Raw genomic sequence first — 18,461 nt, forward strand, 5'->3', positions numbered from 1 at the left:
ATGTCTACTGCTCAAACTTGCTCAACCCTGCTTATCAAAAAAGCAGCGCTATAATTATAAACACAGCAAAAAAGTCAGTAAATGAATCCGTAAATGGATCACGACACCAGGAGGCAGAAAGCTCTTGGTAGTGATGCAGGCGAGAACAAACTTGGGTGAACGAGAACTTGTTTATCTTTGCTTTGATGCGGTTGACCTCATCGTCCGACGCTTCGCAGCTTTTCTTTTAGGGATCGTGACGCAAAATGTAAACGTTGGTGGAGCTGACTGTCTGGCTGGTAGGCCGTGCGTCCACGCGAACAACAGCCGTATTGCAGGTATCCAGTATTTCTCGGTAGCCGTGTACACATAACCTCGCTGGAAGAGTTGGCTCGACACCACCGTAGCAGCATTTACGGGTTTTGTGGCTGGTTACCACGAATGGTAAACCCAGTCGTGTTGACTGGGTCGACCGGCGGGTTGGAGCTGAAGCCAGTCGTGTTGGCTGGGTCAACCGGAGTCGGGTTGGAGCTGAAGCCAGCCGTGTTGGCTGGGTCAACTGGAGGCGGATTGGCGCTGAAGTCCGCCATGATTCCCGAGATTTCGTCACTCGCTTGTTGCGCGTCAGCCAAATTCTGGAGCTCAGATATCTCGTTTTCCGATGTTACTTGCGCTTGCTTCGTTAGCTCGGGAGCCGTAGCGACTGTGGGTGTCTCTTGATCCCCCACGATAGCTACAACAGGAGTCTCGAGATCCATAGCGACTGCGGGTGCCTCAAGATCATCCGCTGGAGGGTGAATAGAATAGCCTGAGGCGGCTGCGGCATACGCCCGATCTAACTCTGGGTTTTGTCTGAAAGGAGGAGGGCCAGCGGGTGGTAGTGGTGGTTCATCAGGCCGAGGGATCACCCTGCCACTTCGGTACGTTTCCGCACCACCCTCCTTTGCCTCCTCATCGCCACCCTTCGTTTCCTCATCACTTTCATTTTGCGGTGACGCGGTGTGACGTCCGCTTGACGTACTCCTACGCGCTGTACGCCGCGGGATATTGTTGCCCATGCTTTCAGCATCAGCATCTTCTTCATCCTCTTCATTTCCAGCACCGCCTCCATGGGGTCCAGAACTTGCGCGTCGAGCAGCAGCACGGGAGCCTCGGCTGGATGCAGAAGAGAGGTTCGCCGTAGGAACGGCTGTGGCCTTCCGCGCCTGGCGCGGCGCCTTTTTGGTCTCGTAGTGTGTAGCGAAATCTGGGAAGTTGTCAACCACGTCATCGCTCACTTCAATGCCAATCTCGTTAAGGTTGTCCCAGAATGTCTTCTTGGTCGTCTCCAACACACCGAGTTCGCCATCGAACTCTTCCAGATCCTGCTCCAGGCTTGCAATCTCATTCTCCAAGGCTTCCTTGTCGTCGTCGTCAGCTTCCTTCAGCTGGACCTGCTTGCCTACCAGATCGGCCTTCGCCGCCGCGATCTGCTGCTCCTTCATGTCCAGCTTGTGCATCGTCTCGCGGAGCAAGATCCGATTCTTAAACTCGCACTGCGGGTTCTGGCAGCGGTCGGTATGCGCCTCCACGTCGTGCCAAATGCGGCACATCTTGTTCTTGCAGGGCGTGGAGCTGCTGCACATCTGCGCGCGGATCTTCTTGCACCCGCGTCCGCACACCTTGCCGGAAGGGGGTTTGCACAGCAGCGCGTCGACGAACTGGATGGACTTGCGCAGCCGCTCCTTGAAGAACTTGGTCTCGGTCGGCGTGCGGCGGTCCGGGTAGCACAGCTCTCCAATAGCGTCCTTAAAGGACAAGAGCTGGTCGTCGTCTTCTTCCTCCTGCTGCTGCTTCCCTCTGCGGGCCTTCATCACAGGCTTCTCCTCCTGCTCCTCCTCCTGCTGCTCCTCCACCTCCTCGTCGTCCTCCGTGTCGTGGATCACCTTCCTGGCCGCACGTCGCGGCCTCTTCACCGGCTGCACGTCGTGCGTGCTGCTCCGCGTGGATCTCTTGCCCGACGCGCTCCTCGTGTGCGCGGCGGGCGACTCCGTGGACGCGGCGGGCGACTCCGTGGACGCGCGCGTCGCCATCCTGGCGGTGGCGGACGAGGAGAGCTCCCTCTTGACCTTCGTCTTGGCCGATCTGTCGCCACTGCTGCTGCTGCTCTTCCTGCTGCTGCGCGTCTCCCGCTCGGGGGGCGGCGCGCCGCCGCGCGGGTGGAACCACAGCTGCTTGGTCACGACGGAGCTCAGCACGCGCTCCGTGGCGCCGCTGTGGCAGGCCAGGATGATGCGGTCCATCTGCTCGCCGAAGCCCGGCGACGCCGCCATGTTCTGCTGGATGTAGTCCACCAGGCGGCGGCAGTTGTTGTAGTACTGGTCGTAGCCAGCGCTGTCGTCGGCGGGGGCGGCGCCCACGGCCGCGGCCGCCTGCTCGTCCAGCGCCTGCTGGTAGCTCTCGCACACGGAGCTCACGGCCGAGGCCACGCTGTCCTTGAGCGAGCGCGTGAGCGCCGCCTGCAGCTGGTCCACGGCCGAGCCGCCGCGCCGAGCCTTGGAGCTGCGCTTCACCATCCTCGCGTTCCCACTTCCCTAGGCGCCAAGACTTTTGACAGGCTTTCACTATGTGAAGACCAGGCTGATACGCAACGGTTAAGCGGTTAACAACTGATTTGGTTAGATAATGGAGGGGTGGGGTGGTGGACGTGAAATAGACTTCAAGTTGAAGACGAACGTTGCAGATTTTTATTTTTTAGTGAAATCAAGACGACCATGACGGATTCAGACACACCTGACCGTCTACATCGATTTCTGCAGTCCAGAGAGGGTTTGTGTAAGTCGAGGTTGCTACGCCTGATTCGGTGCGGTACGAAGCAGCAATGTAGAGAGCCCACGAACGTGACAAGCCGTCATCCATGGTAGCCGTCGCTAGCTTCGACAGCGCGTCCGCTTGGTTGATCGCAGCCTGGTTCACAAGTAACAGCGAAAGCCACGCGTTCGTGGTATCGGCTCCCGTCACGATCGCCTCCTTCGACAGGATATCGTCCCATTCCTCCTGGACGAACGTTTTCGTGCGCACCAAGCCGTTGATAGGCGACACGGGGATCATCTGGATGCCGTGGATGCAGTACTTCTCGGCGCTGAACCACGTCGCGTAGTCCGCCTTGTTGTCGAAGAAGATACCCGTGACGTGGTTGGGCACGAACTGCGGCGGGTGAATCGCGTTGTCCGACGTCATGAGGAAATACGTGCGCACGGCGCGCGCATTCAATCGCAGCATGAGGCTGCCGAGGTCTTCGACGGCTTGGTTCTGCGTCACTTTCCCCCAAAGCATCATGCCATAGTAGAAATTCACGTCCTCAGAAGTGCTCTCTTGGTCCTTACCGTCAGCCATGGGTGTCACACCGTGTGAGTACGAGTGGCCGAGATACCATGAGAAGTGACGGAATTTCGGGAAGTACGTGTCATCCGAGCTCGGGTTGGCCACGTCGCGCAGCAGCGTCCACACCATGATATCGAGCTGAGCCATACCCGACCACGTCGGGTCTAGCTTCTTCAGAATGGCCGACGCCGTCACCCAGTAGCCGTAGTGATAGTGGTGATCGTTATACACGCCATTTCCAAAATCAACATTGATATCCCCAGTTGTAAATGCGAGGTTGCTGACAACACCCTTATACGTCGTCTCGTACACCAGCGGAGCGCTCAGGGAATTCGTAAGAAAGGGCTCAATAAGAGCTTCCAACTTGGACAAACATCGTCGACGCAAAGCCGTGCTGGTCCCAACAACTGTGCTGTCAGTGGCCATCAGACACAGTGATGCGTACTTCTGATACGCCTTGCCGTTGTAATACCAGCTACCTGTGTCCAGCGTCCACGTGCTATCAATGTCACCCTGCAGCGTCGACAGAAGACCGATCTGCGAAACCACGTCGGCCGCCGGCTTGTTGGCAGGGTAGAAGTCCACCTCGTCGTCCGCCTCGGGTTCCGACAGCGTCCACCTCCCAGATTTGGTCACCTGACCCACCATTTGGCCGCGCGTGCTCGAGTGCAGAACGATGGCCCCGCTTGACAGCATCGTGGTAGCGTCGTCCATGACTTCCACCTGATGAGGAAGCGCGAAATGAAGGAGACCCGAGCTGTCGCACCCACTGCCCTCGGTTTCCCACTCTAGCGTGTAACTCGTTCGAGACTGCACCGACACGTCTCCGCCGCGCACGACGCACGAGGCGTAGTCGTCGTACACATCCTGTTCGCCGCTTTCCGGAAGAACCGCCACACGAACCGTGCCGGTGTAGCCTGCCGCTGCAGCCAACGCCGATCCAGTGCTGTCGACCGAGAAGGTCGCACTCGTGTCGCTGGCGAAGACCACCCACTTCTGTTTATTCGCGAGCTGCACCACGTACTTGCCAGGCGTCGAGCTGTCCAGCAGCGTCATGGCGTAGTCGGACTCGATGCGGGGTGTCAAGCCGGCGTATGTGGCCGACACGAACGCCATGCCGTGCACAAGCGCCGAGTCCATGCAGCTCGACCTGCCACTGCCGCCGCCGCCAGCCACACACGTCCGCAGCGCGACGCCCGTGTCGCTGAATGAATACACCTCGTAGTCAGGCTTGGTCGAGCCGAACTCGCTGGCCGACAGCGTCACGTCATTGTGGAACTCGTGCAGATAATACCTGACGACGCCGTCCACCTCGTCGGCCAGTTGGCGGTACGTGTAGGAGTAGCAAGCCTGCAGTCCGAACGGCGCTTGCTTGGGCAGCTTGAGCGCGTACGGGTTGGACCAAGCGGGGTTGGCGACGGTGTTGATGTCTTCTGTGGTGGTGTGTATGAGGTTTCCCCACCACTTGTTGGTGGGTATGGGCTTGTCGAGTAACTCGTCCGCGACATTGATAATGGGGGCGAGAGTCTTGAGGCCGCCTTGGCGTTGGAAGAGTGTCTCGGATGGAGCGTCAGTCGAAAATGGGTCAAGATATCGGTGGTGGTCACCATCCGTGGCCACCTGTGCGATATCGTCATTGATCGTTGCAGCGGTTGCATGCAGAAGTGAAGAGGCTAATAGTGCGCTCGCAGCCGCTTGCAGCAGTAGCAGCAGTATGCTATGCCGGGCAACGAGCATGGGGAAGTCGATAATGCCGCGCTCCGACGTCGGGCTCCTCCGAATCGAGGCCGCCGATGCCTGTCAAAATATGATTTCTGGATACTTTTCGCGAAGCTACCTCAATAGAGGACCCGCTTTTATTTCACTTTTTTCTCTAAAAGTACTTGTATGTTTTGGACTTGTAAAAGGCAACAAAAATCGGTTCGCGACAAATCGTGCGTGTGCGAAGACAGCTGCCAATGTGGCATTGCACTGGTCGATTCCGCCTCAATGTTCCCGGATCAGATGGCTTCGCTCGCGTCTCACCGAGTGTCCTTGGTTTCGACGTACGAACCCCACCAGTTCACAGTGCTCTGGGCGCTTGCCACCCTGCGACTTCGCTGCTACCTTGCAGGACAAACCACTGAAGAGATACGCGGACGAGTTGGCGCTATGCTGCCGCATTGTCGGTGCGCGAGAAACGAAGAGCAGCTTGGCGCCACAGCACAGGATAATTTATCCGATAAACCCTGCCAGCAAAAGGGCGATCGCTTTTCGTTACCACACTCATTTGGAGAATAAAATATGCGCTTTATAGAGAGCCTCGCTTACAACAACAAACCAGCGACACGCTACTGCGTTCGTCGCGTCCTCGCTGTTCGACCGGCCGTGGACAACTACACGGGGGCGCAGATCAAGCATGTTGGCCGACATGTAAAAGACAACAGCTTCTTCACCTGGGTTGATCCCAACAAGCGCGAGTTCCGAGCCGCTGTAGCCTTCCAGCTGGCAGGCAGGCGGATCCCGGGAACTGCGACCAGGACTTGCATGCTGCGTCAGCAGCATCTGTCGGGCTGACTAAGTCTCCCCAATTGTGTCAGTTGAAGCGCGCTCCAGCTCCAATGAGCTTGTTCAGCCAAAAAGGAGTCCTGAACGCACAGAATGTTCATGAAGCGAGGCCAGGTGATTTGAGTCTTCGTCGTTTTCACCCTGACGACCCGTGCAAAACTTTGCACGGATTCCAATCCGACCCAGCATTCCCGTTTTCTCTCAATCGCGCACAGGCCAACACATTTGCCTTCCATCGGTACTGTACTTAGCACGACAAACGAGTTGGGCGTGCGCCGATGAAGACTGCAGCATGGTTGTGGATATCAATTACAGCGAGCGCAGCATACACAGTCTCAGCAGGATTTGGGTCCGTAGCTGATACTTCTTACAAGGAGGGCACCGTACACGCAGCAAATACAGTTCAAGAGGCGACAGGTGATTGTCTTGCATCTTTCGCAACAGAAGAACCTTCAGAACAACTCTTCCAACACTCGGACGGCCTCAAGACTCTCGCCCCCATTATCAATGTCGCGGACGAGTTACTCGACAAGCCCATACCCACCAACAAGTGGTGGGGAAACCTCATACACACCACCACAGAAGACATCAACACCGTCGCCAACCCCGCTTGGTCCAACCCGTACGCGCTCAAGCTGCCCAAGCAAGCGCCGTTCGGACTGCAGGCTTGCTACTCCTACACGTACCGCCAACTGGCCGACGAGGTGGACGGCGTCGTCAGGTATTATCTGCACGAGTTCCACAATGACGTGACGCTGTCGGCCAGCGAGTTCGGCTCGACCAAGCCTGACTACGAGGTGTATTCATTCAGCGACACGGGCGTCGCGCTGCGGACGTGTGTGGCTGGCGGCGGCGGCAGTGGCAGGTCGAGCTGCATGGACTCGGCGCTGGTGCACGGCATGGCGTTCGTGTCGGCCACATACGCCGGCTTGACACCCCGCATCGAGTCCGACTACGCCATGACGCTGCTGGACAGCTCGACGCCTGGCAAGTACGTGGTGCAGCTCGCGAATAAACAGAAGTGGGTGGTCTTCGCCAGCGACACGAGTGCGACCTTCTCGGTCGACAGCACTGGATCGGCGTTGGCTGCAGCGGCAGGCTACACCGGCACGGTTCGTGTGGCGGTTCTTCCGGAAAGCGGCGAACAGGATGTGTACGACGACTACGCCTCGTGCGTCGTGCGCGGCGGAGACGTGTCGGTGCAGTCTCGAACGAGTTACTCGCTAGAGTGGGAAACCGAGGGCAGTGGGTGCGACAGCTCGGGTCTCCTTCATTTCGCGCTTCCTCATCAAGTGGAAGTCATGGACGACGCTACCACGATGCAGTCAAGCGGGGCCATCGTTCTGCACTCGAGCACGCGCGGCCAAATGGTGGGTCAGGTGACCAAATCTGGGAGGTGGACGCTGTCGGAACCCGAGGCGGACGACGAGGTGGACTTTTACCCTGCCAACAAGCCGGCGGCCGACGTGATTTCGCAGATCGGTCTTCTGTCGACGCTGCAGGGTGACATTGATAGCACGTGGACGCTGGACACAGGTAGCTGGTATTACAACGGCAAGGCGTACCAGAAGTACGCATCACTGTGTTTGATGGCCGCTGATAGTTCGGTGGTTGGAGATGACACTACGTTGCTGAGGAGTTGTCTGTCGAAGCTAGAGACGCTCATCGCACCATTTGTGAACAACACATTCAGTGTACCCCTGGTATACGAGACGATATATAAGGGTATTGTTTCTAGCCAAGTGTTTACCGGCAACGATGTCAACGTAGAGTTTGGAAATGGCGTGTACAATGACCACCACTACCACTACGGCTACTGGGTGACGGCGTCGGCCATTCTGAAGAAGCTAGACCCGTCGTGGTCGGGCATGGCTCAGCTTGAAACCATGGTGTGGACGCTGCTGCGCGACGTGGCCAACCCGAGCTCAGACGACACGTACTTCCCGAAATTCCGTCACTTCTCATGGTACCTCGGCCACTCGTACTCACACGGTGTAACACCCATGGCTGATGGCAAGGACGAGGAGAGCACTTCGGAGGACGTGAATTTCTACTATGGCATGATGCTTTGGGGGAAAGTGACGCAGAACCAAGCCGTCGAAGACCTCGGCAGCCTCATGCTGCGATTGAATGCGCGCGCCGTGCGCACGTATTTCCTTATGACGTCGGACAACGCGATTCACCCGCCGCAGTTCGTGCCCAACCACGTCACGGGTATCTTCTTCGACAACAAGGCGGACTACGCGACGTGGTTCAGCGCCGAGAAGTACTGCATCCACGGCATCCAGATGATCCCCGTGTCGCCTATCAACGGCTTGGTGCGCACGAAAACGTTCATCCAGGAGGAATGGGACGATATCCTGTCGAAGGAGGCGATCGTGACGGGAGCCGATACCACGAACGCGTGGTTTTCGCTGTTACTTGTGAACCAGGCAGTGATCAACCAAGCGGACGCGTTGTCGAAGCTCGCGACAGCTACCATGGACGACGGTTTGACCCGTTCGTGGGCTTTATACAACGCTGCCTCGCGCGGGGGCCGCCCAGGCTCGAGTAGCAGTGCGACAAAATTAGTGACTTTTGCGCCAAGTTCGAATTCTGCGGTAGCAAGCACTACGTTAACACCAAGCACGACAACGGCGACACCGAGCAAGACTACCGCTCCGACTAGCACTCCTACCGTGAAAACTGCAACACCGACGGTCACCATGGCTCCAACTACTACCCCAGTTGCTACACTAGCGCCAAATTCTAGAACCTCAATACCTGAGGTTGCAACGACATCACCAAAATCCCAAGCAGAGGTAGTTACCAAGGAACCCACGACCGCTGCTCCCTCGACAACGGCCTTACCAACGATCGCAACGTCCAGTCCGGCAGTAATAACTCCACCTGGTGCAGCGACCCGTGCACCAGACGAGACTACCGCTACTCGTTATCCTGGTTGGACGTCGATTCCGCCCGGATGGACATCGATTCCGCCCGGATGGACATCGATCCCGCCCGGATGGACTTCGATCCCACCTGGGTGGACTTCATACACGCCTGGTATCGTTGTACCGGCAGATACCTCGGCGTCTGCTGCCGTACCAGCACCAACGGACTCCACCCAGTCTGTGACGCAAAGCTAAGCCGTGGTCCTTGGTGCTTTCATTTCATGTCTGGCTCCACCAGGAGTGATATTTGTTTGTGTTTTGCCGTAGAGTTGAGTTTAAAATAAGCTAAGTCAAATTACAGTGCAATGTTTCTTGCTAACGGGTAGACGAAGGTTAGGCTAAGTATTTTTATACAACGTACGTGCCCGGTGCCCAGCAAGGCTCATGGCGTAATACAGCTCGATACGTCGCCGATCCGAACGCCACCACCGCCGAGTCCATATATTTCGAGATTTGATGCGGTATAATTCCAGCACGACGTTAGCGTTTTCTACACGCATTACTACTACTAGCAGATAATAGCGTGGTCGTTCCTTACGTAAGTGGTTGGCATGGTGGAAGCACTACTTTAACGTAAAAGGTATAATCCCTGGGCTGCTACCGACGGATAGGCGTCGCTGCGCTGTGCGCGGCTTCGGGTGTAATAGTTAGCCGTGTAAAGCGCACTCAAATCAAGTCACCTATAAGCCGCTGCGTTGCGGTGCCAGGGCAGCCTCGGCACCCGTGTGCCTTCATTCATGCGTACAAAACATCAATACGCGCGTGTGTATTGACGGCAAGGAGTTGTTCCCAACACAGGCAGCTGATCACGTACCGGTGTTCGCACATTTGGATTGCCCGTCAACTTGCATATACGTAAACTATTTTGGAGCGTCTCGCAATCCAATATTTCGTAAGCTAGACGGCAGATGGAGGAACCTACTTGGATGTGCTTGCCTACAAAGGTAAGTTTGGAATGATTAGCCATGCACAATGTAATCCTTACACCTACATGTGTGTATACGACAACGTGCACTGTATCCTCAAGTTGACATTCTTTGTAGTTGGTCTGTACGGCTTCATTCCGTCTTTTGACTCGTCCACCGCAGAACTCCCAAGAATCTCGAGCGCGATCACACGGTGTTTCATCCCCAGACTCGATGGTCTTAGGTTACTCAGCTCTGCTCATCGCAGCTTCAGTATTTGCTCAAACGACAGCTCAATCGACCTGTACGCTGAGTGAATCCGAAACCTGCGCTGTTGAAAGTTTCGCATCGCTGTCCGAAGATGGTAGCGTGCTCGTCTACCCCGGAGGCAACACGCGCTGCGCCTTCGACGACTACTCAGATCCAGTGACTGGGTTTACGACAAACTCCACGTACTTTTTTCAGGTGTTCCCGAATACGAACCACGACAAGTCAAAGCTAATGATTTTCTTCCAGGGCGGGGGTGGCTGTACGGACGAGAACACGTGCGCCTTCGGTTTGGAGTGCTCGCTTGCTGAAAATGCGTTCTTCACGACGGTCGCAACTGTACGAGGGGCTGGAGTGATTGATCGGTCCATGGTCGATAATATGTTTAAAGACTGGAACGTCGTCTTCGTGCCTTATTGTACTGGCGACGTTCACACCGGCAACAAGGTGTTCCCTCCGTTCGAGAGCGGCATTGAGAAGAGTTTGGGCAACCCACAGTGCCTTGGGAAAAACTTTTCGATGCATATGAACGGGTACAACAACTCCAAGTCGGCTCTCGACTGGGCACGCCAAAACTTCCCCGATGTCGACAACCTGGTCGTCGGAGGTGCTAGTGCTGGATCACTAGGCGCGCAGTTTTTTAGTGCTCAAATCGCGGATATGTGGGACGTCGATGCGAGGGGCACGCGATTCTCGGTTATGGCAGACAGCTATGTCGGGGTTTTACCTGAAAGTCACCCAGTACCAGCTCTATTGAGATTTTTCGGTGCTTGTGAGAATGGCCTCGCGTTCCCCCCGGACATCGCAGCAGTCTGCAATGCTAAGAACGCTTCGGTGGTTGATCTCGTGGACGCACTTATCGAGGATCAACCTGATTCCAAGTGGCTATTCGTTAACAGCAAAGATGACGAGGTCCAGCGGTATTATTATGCTCTGGTCGCGGAGGGTATCCAGGGCTACCCATTCCCCAACTTGATGTCGGAGGAGGAGCTTTACAGGAACATGTCGGCAATTTTGGACGCATACCAAATGGTGAGCCCGCACATTTCCACGTTTTATGTCGAAGGCAACCACCATGTTTTTCTGATGGACAAGAACTTCACGAGCTACAAGAGCGACGCGGGGTTGTATCTTGGCGATGTCATCAATGAATGGTTGGCATCGAACGTCAGCCTAGGTCCTGCCGCAATCACCAGAAGTGCATCGAATACGCTGATGACCACCAGCACCACGCGAGCGGAAACGAAGAGTGGAATGGTAAACACCAACGCCCCGGACTCGGCTCCAATAGAACTTACAACTACGCCATCTGCCGCAACTCCTTCTGGATGCTAGGCGACAAGGTTGCACGTACTGCATGTGTTGGAATCGCAAACTAGGACGGGGTGAACTATGTAATGCACATGCATTGTACCTTGATACATGTCAAGACTCGGTCACCTAGTTCTTCGTTGGTAGCGTGCTTGCGTGGCTGTAATGTTCATCATCTGTCATAAATCCTCATCCGACGATCAATGTGTGCCTATCATTAACGCATTCGAAAGGTGCCTAAACTCAAAAACGCCAGCCTAGAGCTTGAACATACAGAAGGTCACCAGGCGTGCCATCGATTCATGCAGACAATATGGATCGCAATCGACACAGTCATGTGCCGAGTTGAAATTCGTCTGCGAAATGTACTGTATTTATGAAGGTATTACATGTATAGTGTGTCCATAATTGCACGCGAGAAATTTCTGGGAGGGCCGACAACGCACTCATCTCACTGCCCAGCGATTTGAATGTTGAATAAAAGTGCACGGGTCGAAGGGATTTCGTTGTTTTGGCGTGCTTCCGCGCGGTCACCTCGAACGCAAGGACGGATCTCGTTGAAGCTGCTTTAGCACATTCAAGAACTGCAACAAGTACATCACGTAAAGTGTACAGTACTGTACAGGTAGCCTGTGTAACCGCAAAAAAGTCGCGCGGTACTGTACCGATTCTAATGGAGGCATGCTCACGTGAAATACGTCGCCGCAGCCATCGAGACGATGTCATAGCTTATGAACCGGATACATTTCATGTCCGAGCGATCGACGCACGAAGCTCGTCCAACGACGAGAAACGAGATTGCGGGCACTGCTGCGTCGCGTCGCGTCGCGTGATGCCCGCACCTCCGCATGCCCTATTTGCGCGAAATGGACCGCTGTCTCCGCCGATTTTATTTGCGAAGCTGTATTTCTGTCCTGGCGGTATCTTCACCGCAGGAAAGTTGAAGCCGGACATATGTTGAAGGCGCGATTGATGATCTCGTGACGGCGTCGCTGACGCCGGCGCTGCCAACCTCTGCGTTCGCTCGGCGCCGTGTGTACATGTAGCAGCCATCGTGCAACAGCAAATCCGGTCGCAAGTTGCTGCTGTCGCCGGGGGCACTTACCGGTACCCAACGACAGTCAATCGCAAAGAGACGAGCTTGCAAAGTGATCGTGGGTGAGGCACTGCGCTTACAGTGTACCTATGCTTGCCCCATCAGCGAGGCTGTCCAAGTAGCCATCCCGCTCGGATGACCACGGCGATTGTGATCGGATGCGATGCCAACGCAAGAGGGGGCTTGAAACTTTCAAAGCCTCCTCAAATTGAAACGGTGTGTACATGCAACAGAGAGAACCCGCTTGTCTGCTATCGTATGAATGAGTCGTTGGCAACGCTACGTGGTCAGTCCGTAAATCTGGAGTGCCCCTGGTGCAGGCCTTAGAGCTTACAACTACAGGTACCACCTCGGTATCCTCGAGAACACCCGCGCATGTGTACACAAGCCTCCCATCGGCAAGAACCTCGCCATCACCTTGGGACGTGCGTGCTGCGAGCATAAACGCGGGGAGCAGTCGTGGTAAGTTGCTTTAATTGCGGCTCCATTTTTAATCTCGAGCTCGAAATGAATGGCCGAAGAGAGTACATGTAGATAGATATACCTGCACACACCATTTTGACTTTGCTAGCACTTGTAACATTCACCGTGTGAACGTATGCGGCATGGAAGTTCGTCGATTCTGCTGCACGATAGAGGCCTGAACTGTTCAGTGAACAGCATCGCTTACACCATGGCTCGACTCTAACTCTGTAGAGAAAGAGCGTCTGGCACTCTTACGGGAAGTTTGTGCTCGGAGGATTGAGCTAGCCACGCGCTCGCTTTCCCCGGAGCAGCGAGTTGTCCGTCTTCACCCGCGGTGTCTACGTGCGCTTCACGACAGACAGGCGTTTGTCGGGCTTTCCCGTGCGATCTCGCAGCAGCTCCCATCCGATATGTACACTAGGTATGCTTGGGAACGCTTCGACAATCGACAGGTCTCCGGGAAGGCGCAGCACCAACCACACTCTTTCACCGGCTCGGGCAGTCATTTGGAGCTCCTCAGTTTGGAATTGGTCTCCTGACGCACAAGTCTCCATCCCTACAAACTCCAGTTCACCCCCACCATGTTCGGGCTCACGTTTTCGCGCTGGTACCTGTTCGGCGCCGCCTTCGTCGTGCAGTTCTGCATCGGCTGCATCTACGCCTGGTCGGTGTTGAACCACCCCATCGACTTGGCCGTCTACGGCGATGCCAAGAAGGGTCGTGCTGTGAACGCATTCTACATTGCCATCGGCGTCTTCGGTGCTGCTACGTCCACGTTGGGCCCCACTATCGAGCGTAAGGGACCCAGGTGGGGCGTCTTCATTGGCACGGCGCTCTACATGATCGGCCACATCGTAACTGCTCTCGGCTGCCACTACAAGTCCATTACTTGTATCTACATCGGCTACGGTGTCATCACAGCCATTGGTATGGGCATGTGCTACATCTCGCCGGTTTCGACCCTGCAGAAGTGGTTCCCCGACTACCGCGGCACTGCCGCCGGTTTCGCCGTTGCCGGCTACGGTGCTGGCTCCGTGGTGTGGAGCAAGGTTTACCTTCCCACCATTGATGCTGTCGGCCTCGCCTGGATGTTTGTCCTGCTTGGTGCTATCATGAGTGTAGCTATGTTTGCTTCGGCCCTGGTCCTCCGCGTGCCGCCTGCAGATTTTACCGTCAATGGTCTTAACATCCACGGTGACCGTGTGGACGAGAGCGAGGTTCTGGAGGAGAAGCTGGATGATGCCTACAAGGCAGTTCAGACGCCGAAAGAGGACGCTGCGGAGAAGTCGCCGATCAAGCAGCTGACCCTGAAGCAGGCCATCTTGACCCCCGACTACATCTTCATGTACATCATGTTCTTCGCGAACCAGCTCTTCGGTGTCATTGTACTGTCGCGCTTGTCAGGCATGTGCACGGACATCTTCAACAAGAGTGCCGGCACGGCTTCCGACATCGTGTCCATTAACAGTGCTTTCAACTGCTGTGGTCGTCTTGCCTTCCCGGCCATTTCGGACTTCCTCGTTCGCTACTTCAAGGTTGAGAAGACGTTCGCGCGCAAGGTGCTGTACTACTTCACCCTCGGTGCCCAGGTTATTGTTCTGGGATCGCTGCCCACGGTCATCCGTCACAACAGCTACACGGTCTTCGTGATTGAGATTTTCGTGCTCACATGCAGCTACGGCGGAGGCTTCGGCACCATCCCTGCTTTCGTGACGGACATGTTCGGCGCCTACAACATTGGCCCCATGCACGGTATCATCCTGACGGCCATGGCTATTGGTGGCGTTGCGGGGGGCCTCAGCTTCAACCACTTCTTCAACAGCAAGGTGGCCGACGGCATGTCTATCGGTGAGGCGTACATCGACAACATCCAGGTCATCTTCGTCATCGTCTGCATCGGATTCCTGGTGCTCTTCCTTGTGCGCACCAACGCTAAGGACCGTTTCGAGCCCGGTTACCACTACTCTCTGTGCGGTAAGCGTGTCATCAGCATTCCTCCCAAGGAGAAGGATGTGATGAAGCAGCAGGAGGCAGAAGCTGAGGCTGCAGCCGAGAAACTCCCCGAGACTGCTGTTTAAGTAGTGTCTGCAAGTTTACAGTTAAATAATACGATCGCCTTTCAATGAACAAAGTAAATATCTGATATCGAACTTCGACTTCTTCGACAATTGTACCGGTACAATAATGCCTCGAATGATCGACGATAAACGCTCGTCCAAGGTTTTTGATGAGGCGACGGACTGCACAAGTGTACTGCGGGGACTGGCTTCGGTCGAGAACGGGAAATTAATACATCGAGGTTGAAACGGGGCATGTAACGATCTTTATAAGACATCTACTGGGTATTAATGTGGATCTACTGTTATTATACACGCGATACACTACTGTTTAGGTTTCTTCGAAATGCAAGCCTAATGAGAAAGAATCGGTGCCATCGATTCTCATCATGGGGTACCTGTACACGTATGGATACACGTATGGATCAGCGATCAGCGTAGCCTCGCGGCAATTATCTTGGCAACAACAGCGGCAAGCGAGAAAACGTGCGTGCCCTATTGTTCCGGGAGCGCGCACAAACTCGCGTCTCCGTGTCCTATTTGTGCGAATCGGACCTCTGCGTCCAATTTCGATCGACGATTTTATTCGCGAAGCTGCATACTATCTGTCCTGGCAGTATCTTCACTGTAGGAAACGTGAAGTTGTGCATGTGTTGTTGCCTAGTGTACATGAAGTACATGCAAAATAATGCAATATGTATTCATCAAGGCATGAATACATATTATGTATTCATGTCTTGATGCCTTGCATTGTAAGGGACTTGCTGGCGCACTGTACAGTGTACATGCAGGAACTGCGAGAACTTGCATCAAACAGCGACTGGCTGCAGCTCGCATGGTGCTTGTCCAACAGCGGCTGTTACAGCCATCTTGCAGCGATGCCAATTGGCAAATCCTGTCGCATGTCGCAGTCACCGTCGTCGGCGACGTGGTGCTCTTCCCATCGACCGCCGTTCGGTTGTCATCCTTGGCTGTAATGCACAAATTGACCAGCTTTCAAGAGGGTTTTTGCTCAACATTCTGGCTTATCGTTTTTTCTTTGCCTCCTTTCAAAAGTTCGACTCTCCCTATTATCAACAACGAAATCCATGCAATAAACGTAAAAAAAACTCATGTACATGTAACTAGGGCTCCGCGAAGGCTGGGATAGGAGGACTTTGACTTAAGTTGTGTTCAGCTACGAGGGAATATTATAGGGTTATATCTGTGGTACAAGATGGTCCTTTGGAGCCTGACTGCTCTGGTCAAGCGGTAAGCTGCTGACTGTCCCCGGTGCCACATAGGGTTAATGTGCGCATGTATAAGTGACAAATATCGACAAAATTTGATGTAGTATACCTCTCTCTTCAGTAGACTGATTGGTGGACAATATAATATATTCATATTATGAGGTCGATCGACTACAGTAGCATTTCGCGATTTTTTGCATCTAAAAGCTACAAACAGTCCGACATTGCCAGCGTTTTTCCCGATATCTACATATCGAGACGAACCGGGCAAATGCTGCGGCTGCGAAGCAGGCACAGGAGTACTGTACCCGTAGAAATATGAGTTGGGCTGTGATAGCAGCCTAACGTTGCTTCCTATCCCAATATAATATGCAGTGACGTGTACATGCCAAGTAGTTTTCTGATACTGCACACAGTACCCCCCCCCAAAAAAAAAAAAATAATAATAATAATAATGACAACAGGTTTGCGTGGTTGAAGCACTTGCCCGATCGGTGCTGGGTCCAGGCCCAACACGTACAAAGAGGCAGAGTTTGCTCGGCTATCCCATCTCACTTAGATTCTCAGTGCCCAACATGGGCCCCATGGTGGTTGCCAACAACCAGTCTACACGTACATCCACAGCAGCAACCTGGGCGGTTCCGAGCTTGCTCAGTTCCGAATCGATCCAGCGACGTGCACTCTCCAATCCACCATGTTCGGACTAACGTTTTCGCGCTGGTACCTGTTCGTCGCTGCCTTCGTCGTGCAGTTCTGCATTGGCTGCATCTACGCCTGGTCGGTGCTTAACCACCCCATCGACTTGGCCGTCTACGGCGATGCCAAGAAGGGTCGTGCTGTGAACGCATTCTACATTGCAATGGGTGTCTTCGGCACGGCGACAGCAATTCTTGGACCCACTATCGAGCGGAAGGGGCCTCGCTGGGCTGTGTGCCTCGGCACGACGCTCATCATGATCGGCCACATCGTCACAGCCCTCGGATGTCAGTACAAGTCCATTGCTTGGATCTACATCGGCTACGGCATCATTACTGCTGTTGGTTTGGGTATGTGCTACGTCTCGCCTGTGTCGACGCTGCAAAAATGGTTCCCCGACTACCGCGGCACTGCTGCAGGATTCGCTGTCGCTGGTTCCGGTGCGGGATCTGTTGTCTGGAGCAAGGTCTACCTGCCTACTATCGACGCAGTCGGTCTCCCCTGGATGTTCGTCCTGATCGGCGCCGTCATGAGCGCTGCCATGTACTCCTCTGCTCTGGTACTCCGAGTTCCACCTGCAAACTACACGATCCATGGTCTTAACATCCACGGTAACGCTGTGAATGAATGTGAGGAGTTGGAAGAGAAGCTGAGCACTGCGTACAAGACCGTTCAGACACCGACGGCTGAGGACAAACCAGAGACCGTGGACGCCGCCACCGTTAAGCCCTACACGCTCAAGGAAGCCGTATTCACACCCGACTACATCTGCATGTATATCATTTTCTTCGCGAACCAGCTCTTCGGGGTCATCGTGCTCTCCCGATTGTCCAACATGTGCACGGACATCTTCAACAAGAGCGCAAACACTGCATCTGACATTGTGTCGGTCAACAGTGTTTTCAACTGTTGTGGTCGGCTCGCCTTCTCGTCCATTTCCGATTTTCTCGTGCGGTACTTTAAAATGGAGAAGACGTTCGCACGCAAGGTGCTGTACTACTTCACGTTGGGTGCGCAGATTATCGTCATCGGATCGCTACCCACGGTCATCCGTCACGAAAGCTTTACGTTCTTCGTCGTCGAGATTTTCGTGCTCACGTGCAGCTATGGTGGCGGTCTTGGCGCGATCCCGGCCCTAGTCACGGACATGTTCGGTGCCTACAACGTCGGCCCCATGCACGGTATCATCCTTACTTCTTTGGCCTTCGGCGCCGTCGTTGGTGGCATTACCTTCAACAACGCGTACAACGGCAAGGTGGCTGATGGTATGAGCGTGGGCGAGGCGTACATGGACAACATCCAGGTCATCTTCGTCATCGTCTGTATTGGTTTCGTGGTGCTGTTTCTTGTGCGCACCAATGCCAAGGACCGCTTCGAGCCGGGCTACCACTACTCGCTTTGCGGTAAGCGTGTTATTAGTATCCCTCCGAGGGAGAAGGGAGCCAAGAAGGACGCCGAAACAACCACTGAAATGTTGACCGAGTGTGCTGACTAGCTTCCTGACCAGTAGAACCAAGAAGTGCTAAGAACAAAACCTACGCAAATGTTCAAGTCTTCGATTGGGGTAGTTCTTCATCGAATTTATCCACCCAAGTCGACAGGCAACGTTGGCA

General features: G+C 54.7%; 6 protein-coding genes across 6 annotated transcripts; 4 read left to right on the plus strand and 2 right to left on the minus strand.

The window, feature by feature from the left end:
• Positions 1 to 21: 21 nt before the first annotated feature.
• On the minus strand, positions 22 to 2,534 carry IUM83_00666 (uncharacterized protein; the record flags this gene model as incomplete). Its single annotated transcript, XM_067924454.1, has 3 exons — positions 22 to 48; positions 152 to 223; positions 453 to 2,534. 3 exons carry the CDS (start codon positions 2,532 to 2,534, stop codon positions 22 to 24), a joined length of 2,181 nt encoding a protein of 726 aa, XP_067789167.1.
• A 187-nt stretch (positions 2,535 to 2,721) lies between these two features.
• On the minus strand, positions 2,722 to 5,079 carry IUM83_00667 (putative endo-1,3-beta-glucanase; the record flags this gene model as incomplete). The annotated part of the gene is made up of 1 exon (XM_067924455.1): positions 2,722 to 5,079. The coding sequence occupies one exon, from the start codon at positions 5,077 to 5,079 to the stop codon at positions 2,722 to 2,724; it is 2,358 nt and encodes a 785-aa protein (XP_067788704.1).
• A 1,088-nt stretch (positions 5,080 to 6,167) lies between these two features.
• On the plus strand, positions 6,168 to 8,557 carry IUM83_00668 (putative endo-1,3-beta-glucanase; the record flags this gene model as incomplete). The annotated part of the gene is made up of 2 exons (XM_067924456.1): positions 6,168 to 8,392; positions 8,494 to 8,557. The coding sequence occupies 2 exons, from the start codon at positions 6,168 to 6,170 to the stop codon at positions 8,555 to 8,557; spliced, it is 2,289 nt and encodes a 762-aa protein (XP_067788524.1).
• A 1,404-nt stretch (positions 8,558 to 9,961) lies between these two features.
• Positions 9,962 to 11,329, plus strand: IUM83_00669 (Carbohydrate esterase; the record flags this gene model as incomplete). The annotated part of the gene is made up of 1 exon (XM_067924457.1): positions 9,962 to 11,329. The coding sequence occupies one exon, from the start codon at positions 9,962 to 9,964 to the stop codon at positions 11,327 to 11,329; it is 1,368 nt and encodes a 455-aa protein (XP_067788525.1).
• A 2,118-nt stretch (positions 11,330 to 13,447) lies between these two features.
• Positions 13,448 to 14,944, plus strand: IUM83_00670 (Major Facilitator Superfamily (MFS); the record flags this gene model as incomplete). The annotated part of the gene is made up of 1 exon (XM_067924458.1): positions 13,448 to 14,944. The coding sequence occupies one exon, from the start codon at positions 13,448 to 13,450 to the stop codon at positions 14,942 to 14,944; it is 1,497 nt and encodes a 498-aa protein (XP_067788590.1).
• Positions 14,945 to 16,846: 1,902 nt separating this feature from the next.
• IUM83_00671 (Major Facilitator Superfamily (MFS)) lies at positions 16,847 to 18,343 on the plus strand (the record flags this gene model as incomplete). Its single annotated transcript, XM_067924459.1, has 1 exon — positions 16,847 to 18,343. The coding sequence occupies one exon, from the start codon at positions 16,847 to 16,849 to the stop codon at positions 18,341 to 18,343; it is 1,497 nt and encodes a 498-aa protein (XP_067788589.1).
• Between the last annotated feature and the right edge of the window lie 118 nt (positions 18,344 to 18,461).

The sequence above is a fragment of the Phytophthora cinnamomi genome (genome assembly GCF_018691715.1).
Source record: "Phytophthora cinnamomi strain GKB4 chromosome Unknown Contig53, whole genome shotgun sequence".
NCBI lineage: Eukaryota > Oomycota > Peronosporomycetes > Peronosporales > Peronosporaceae > Phytophthora > Phytophthora cinnamomi.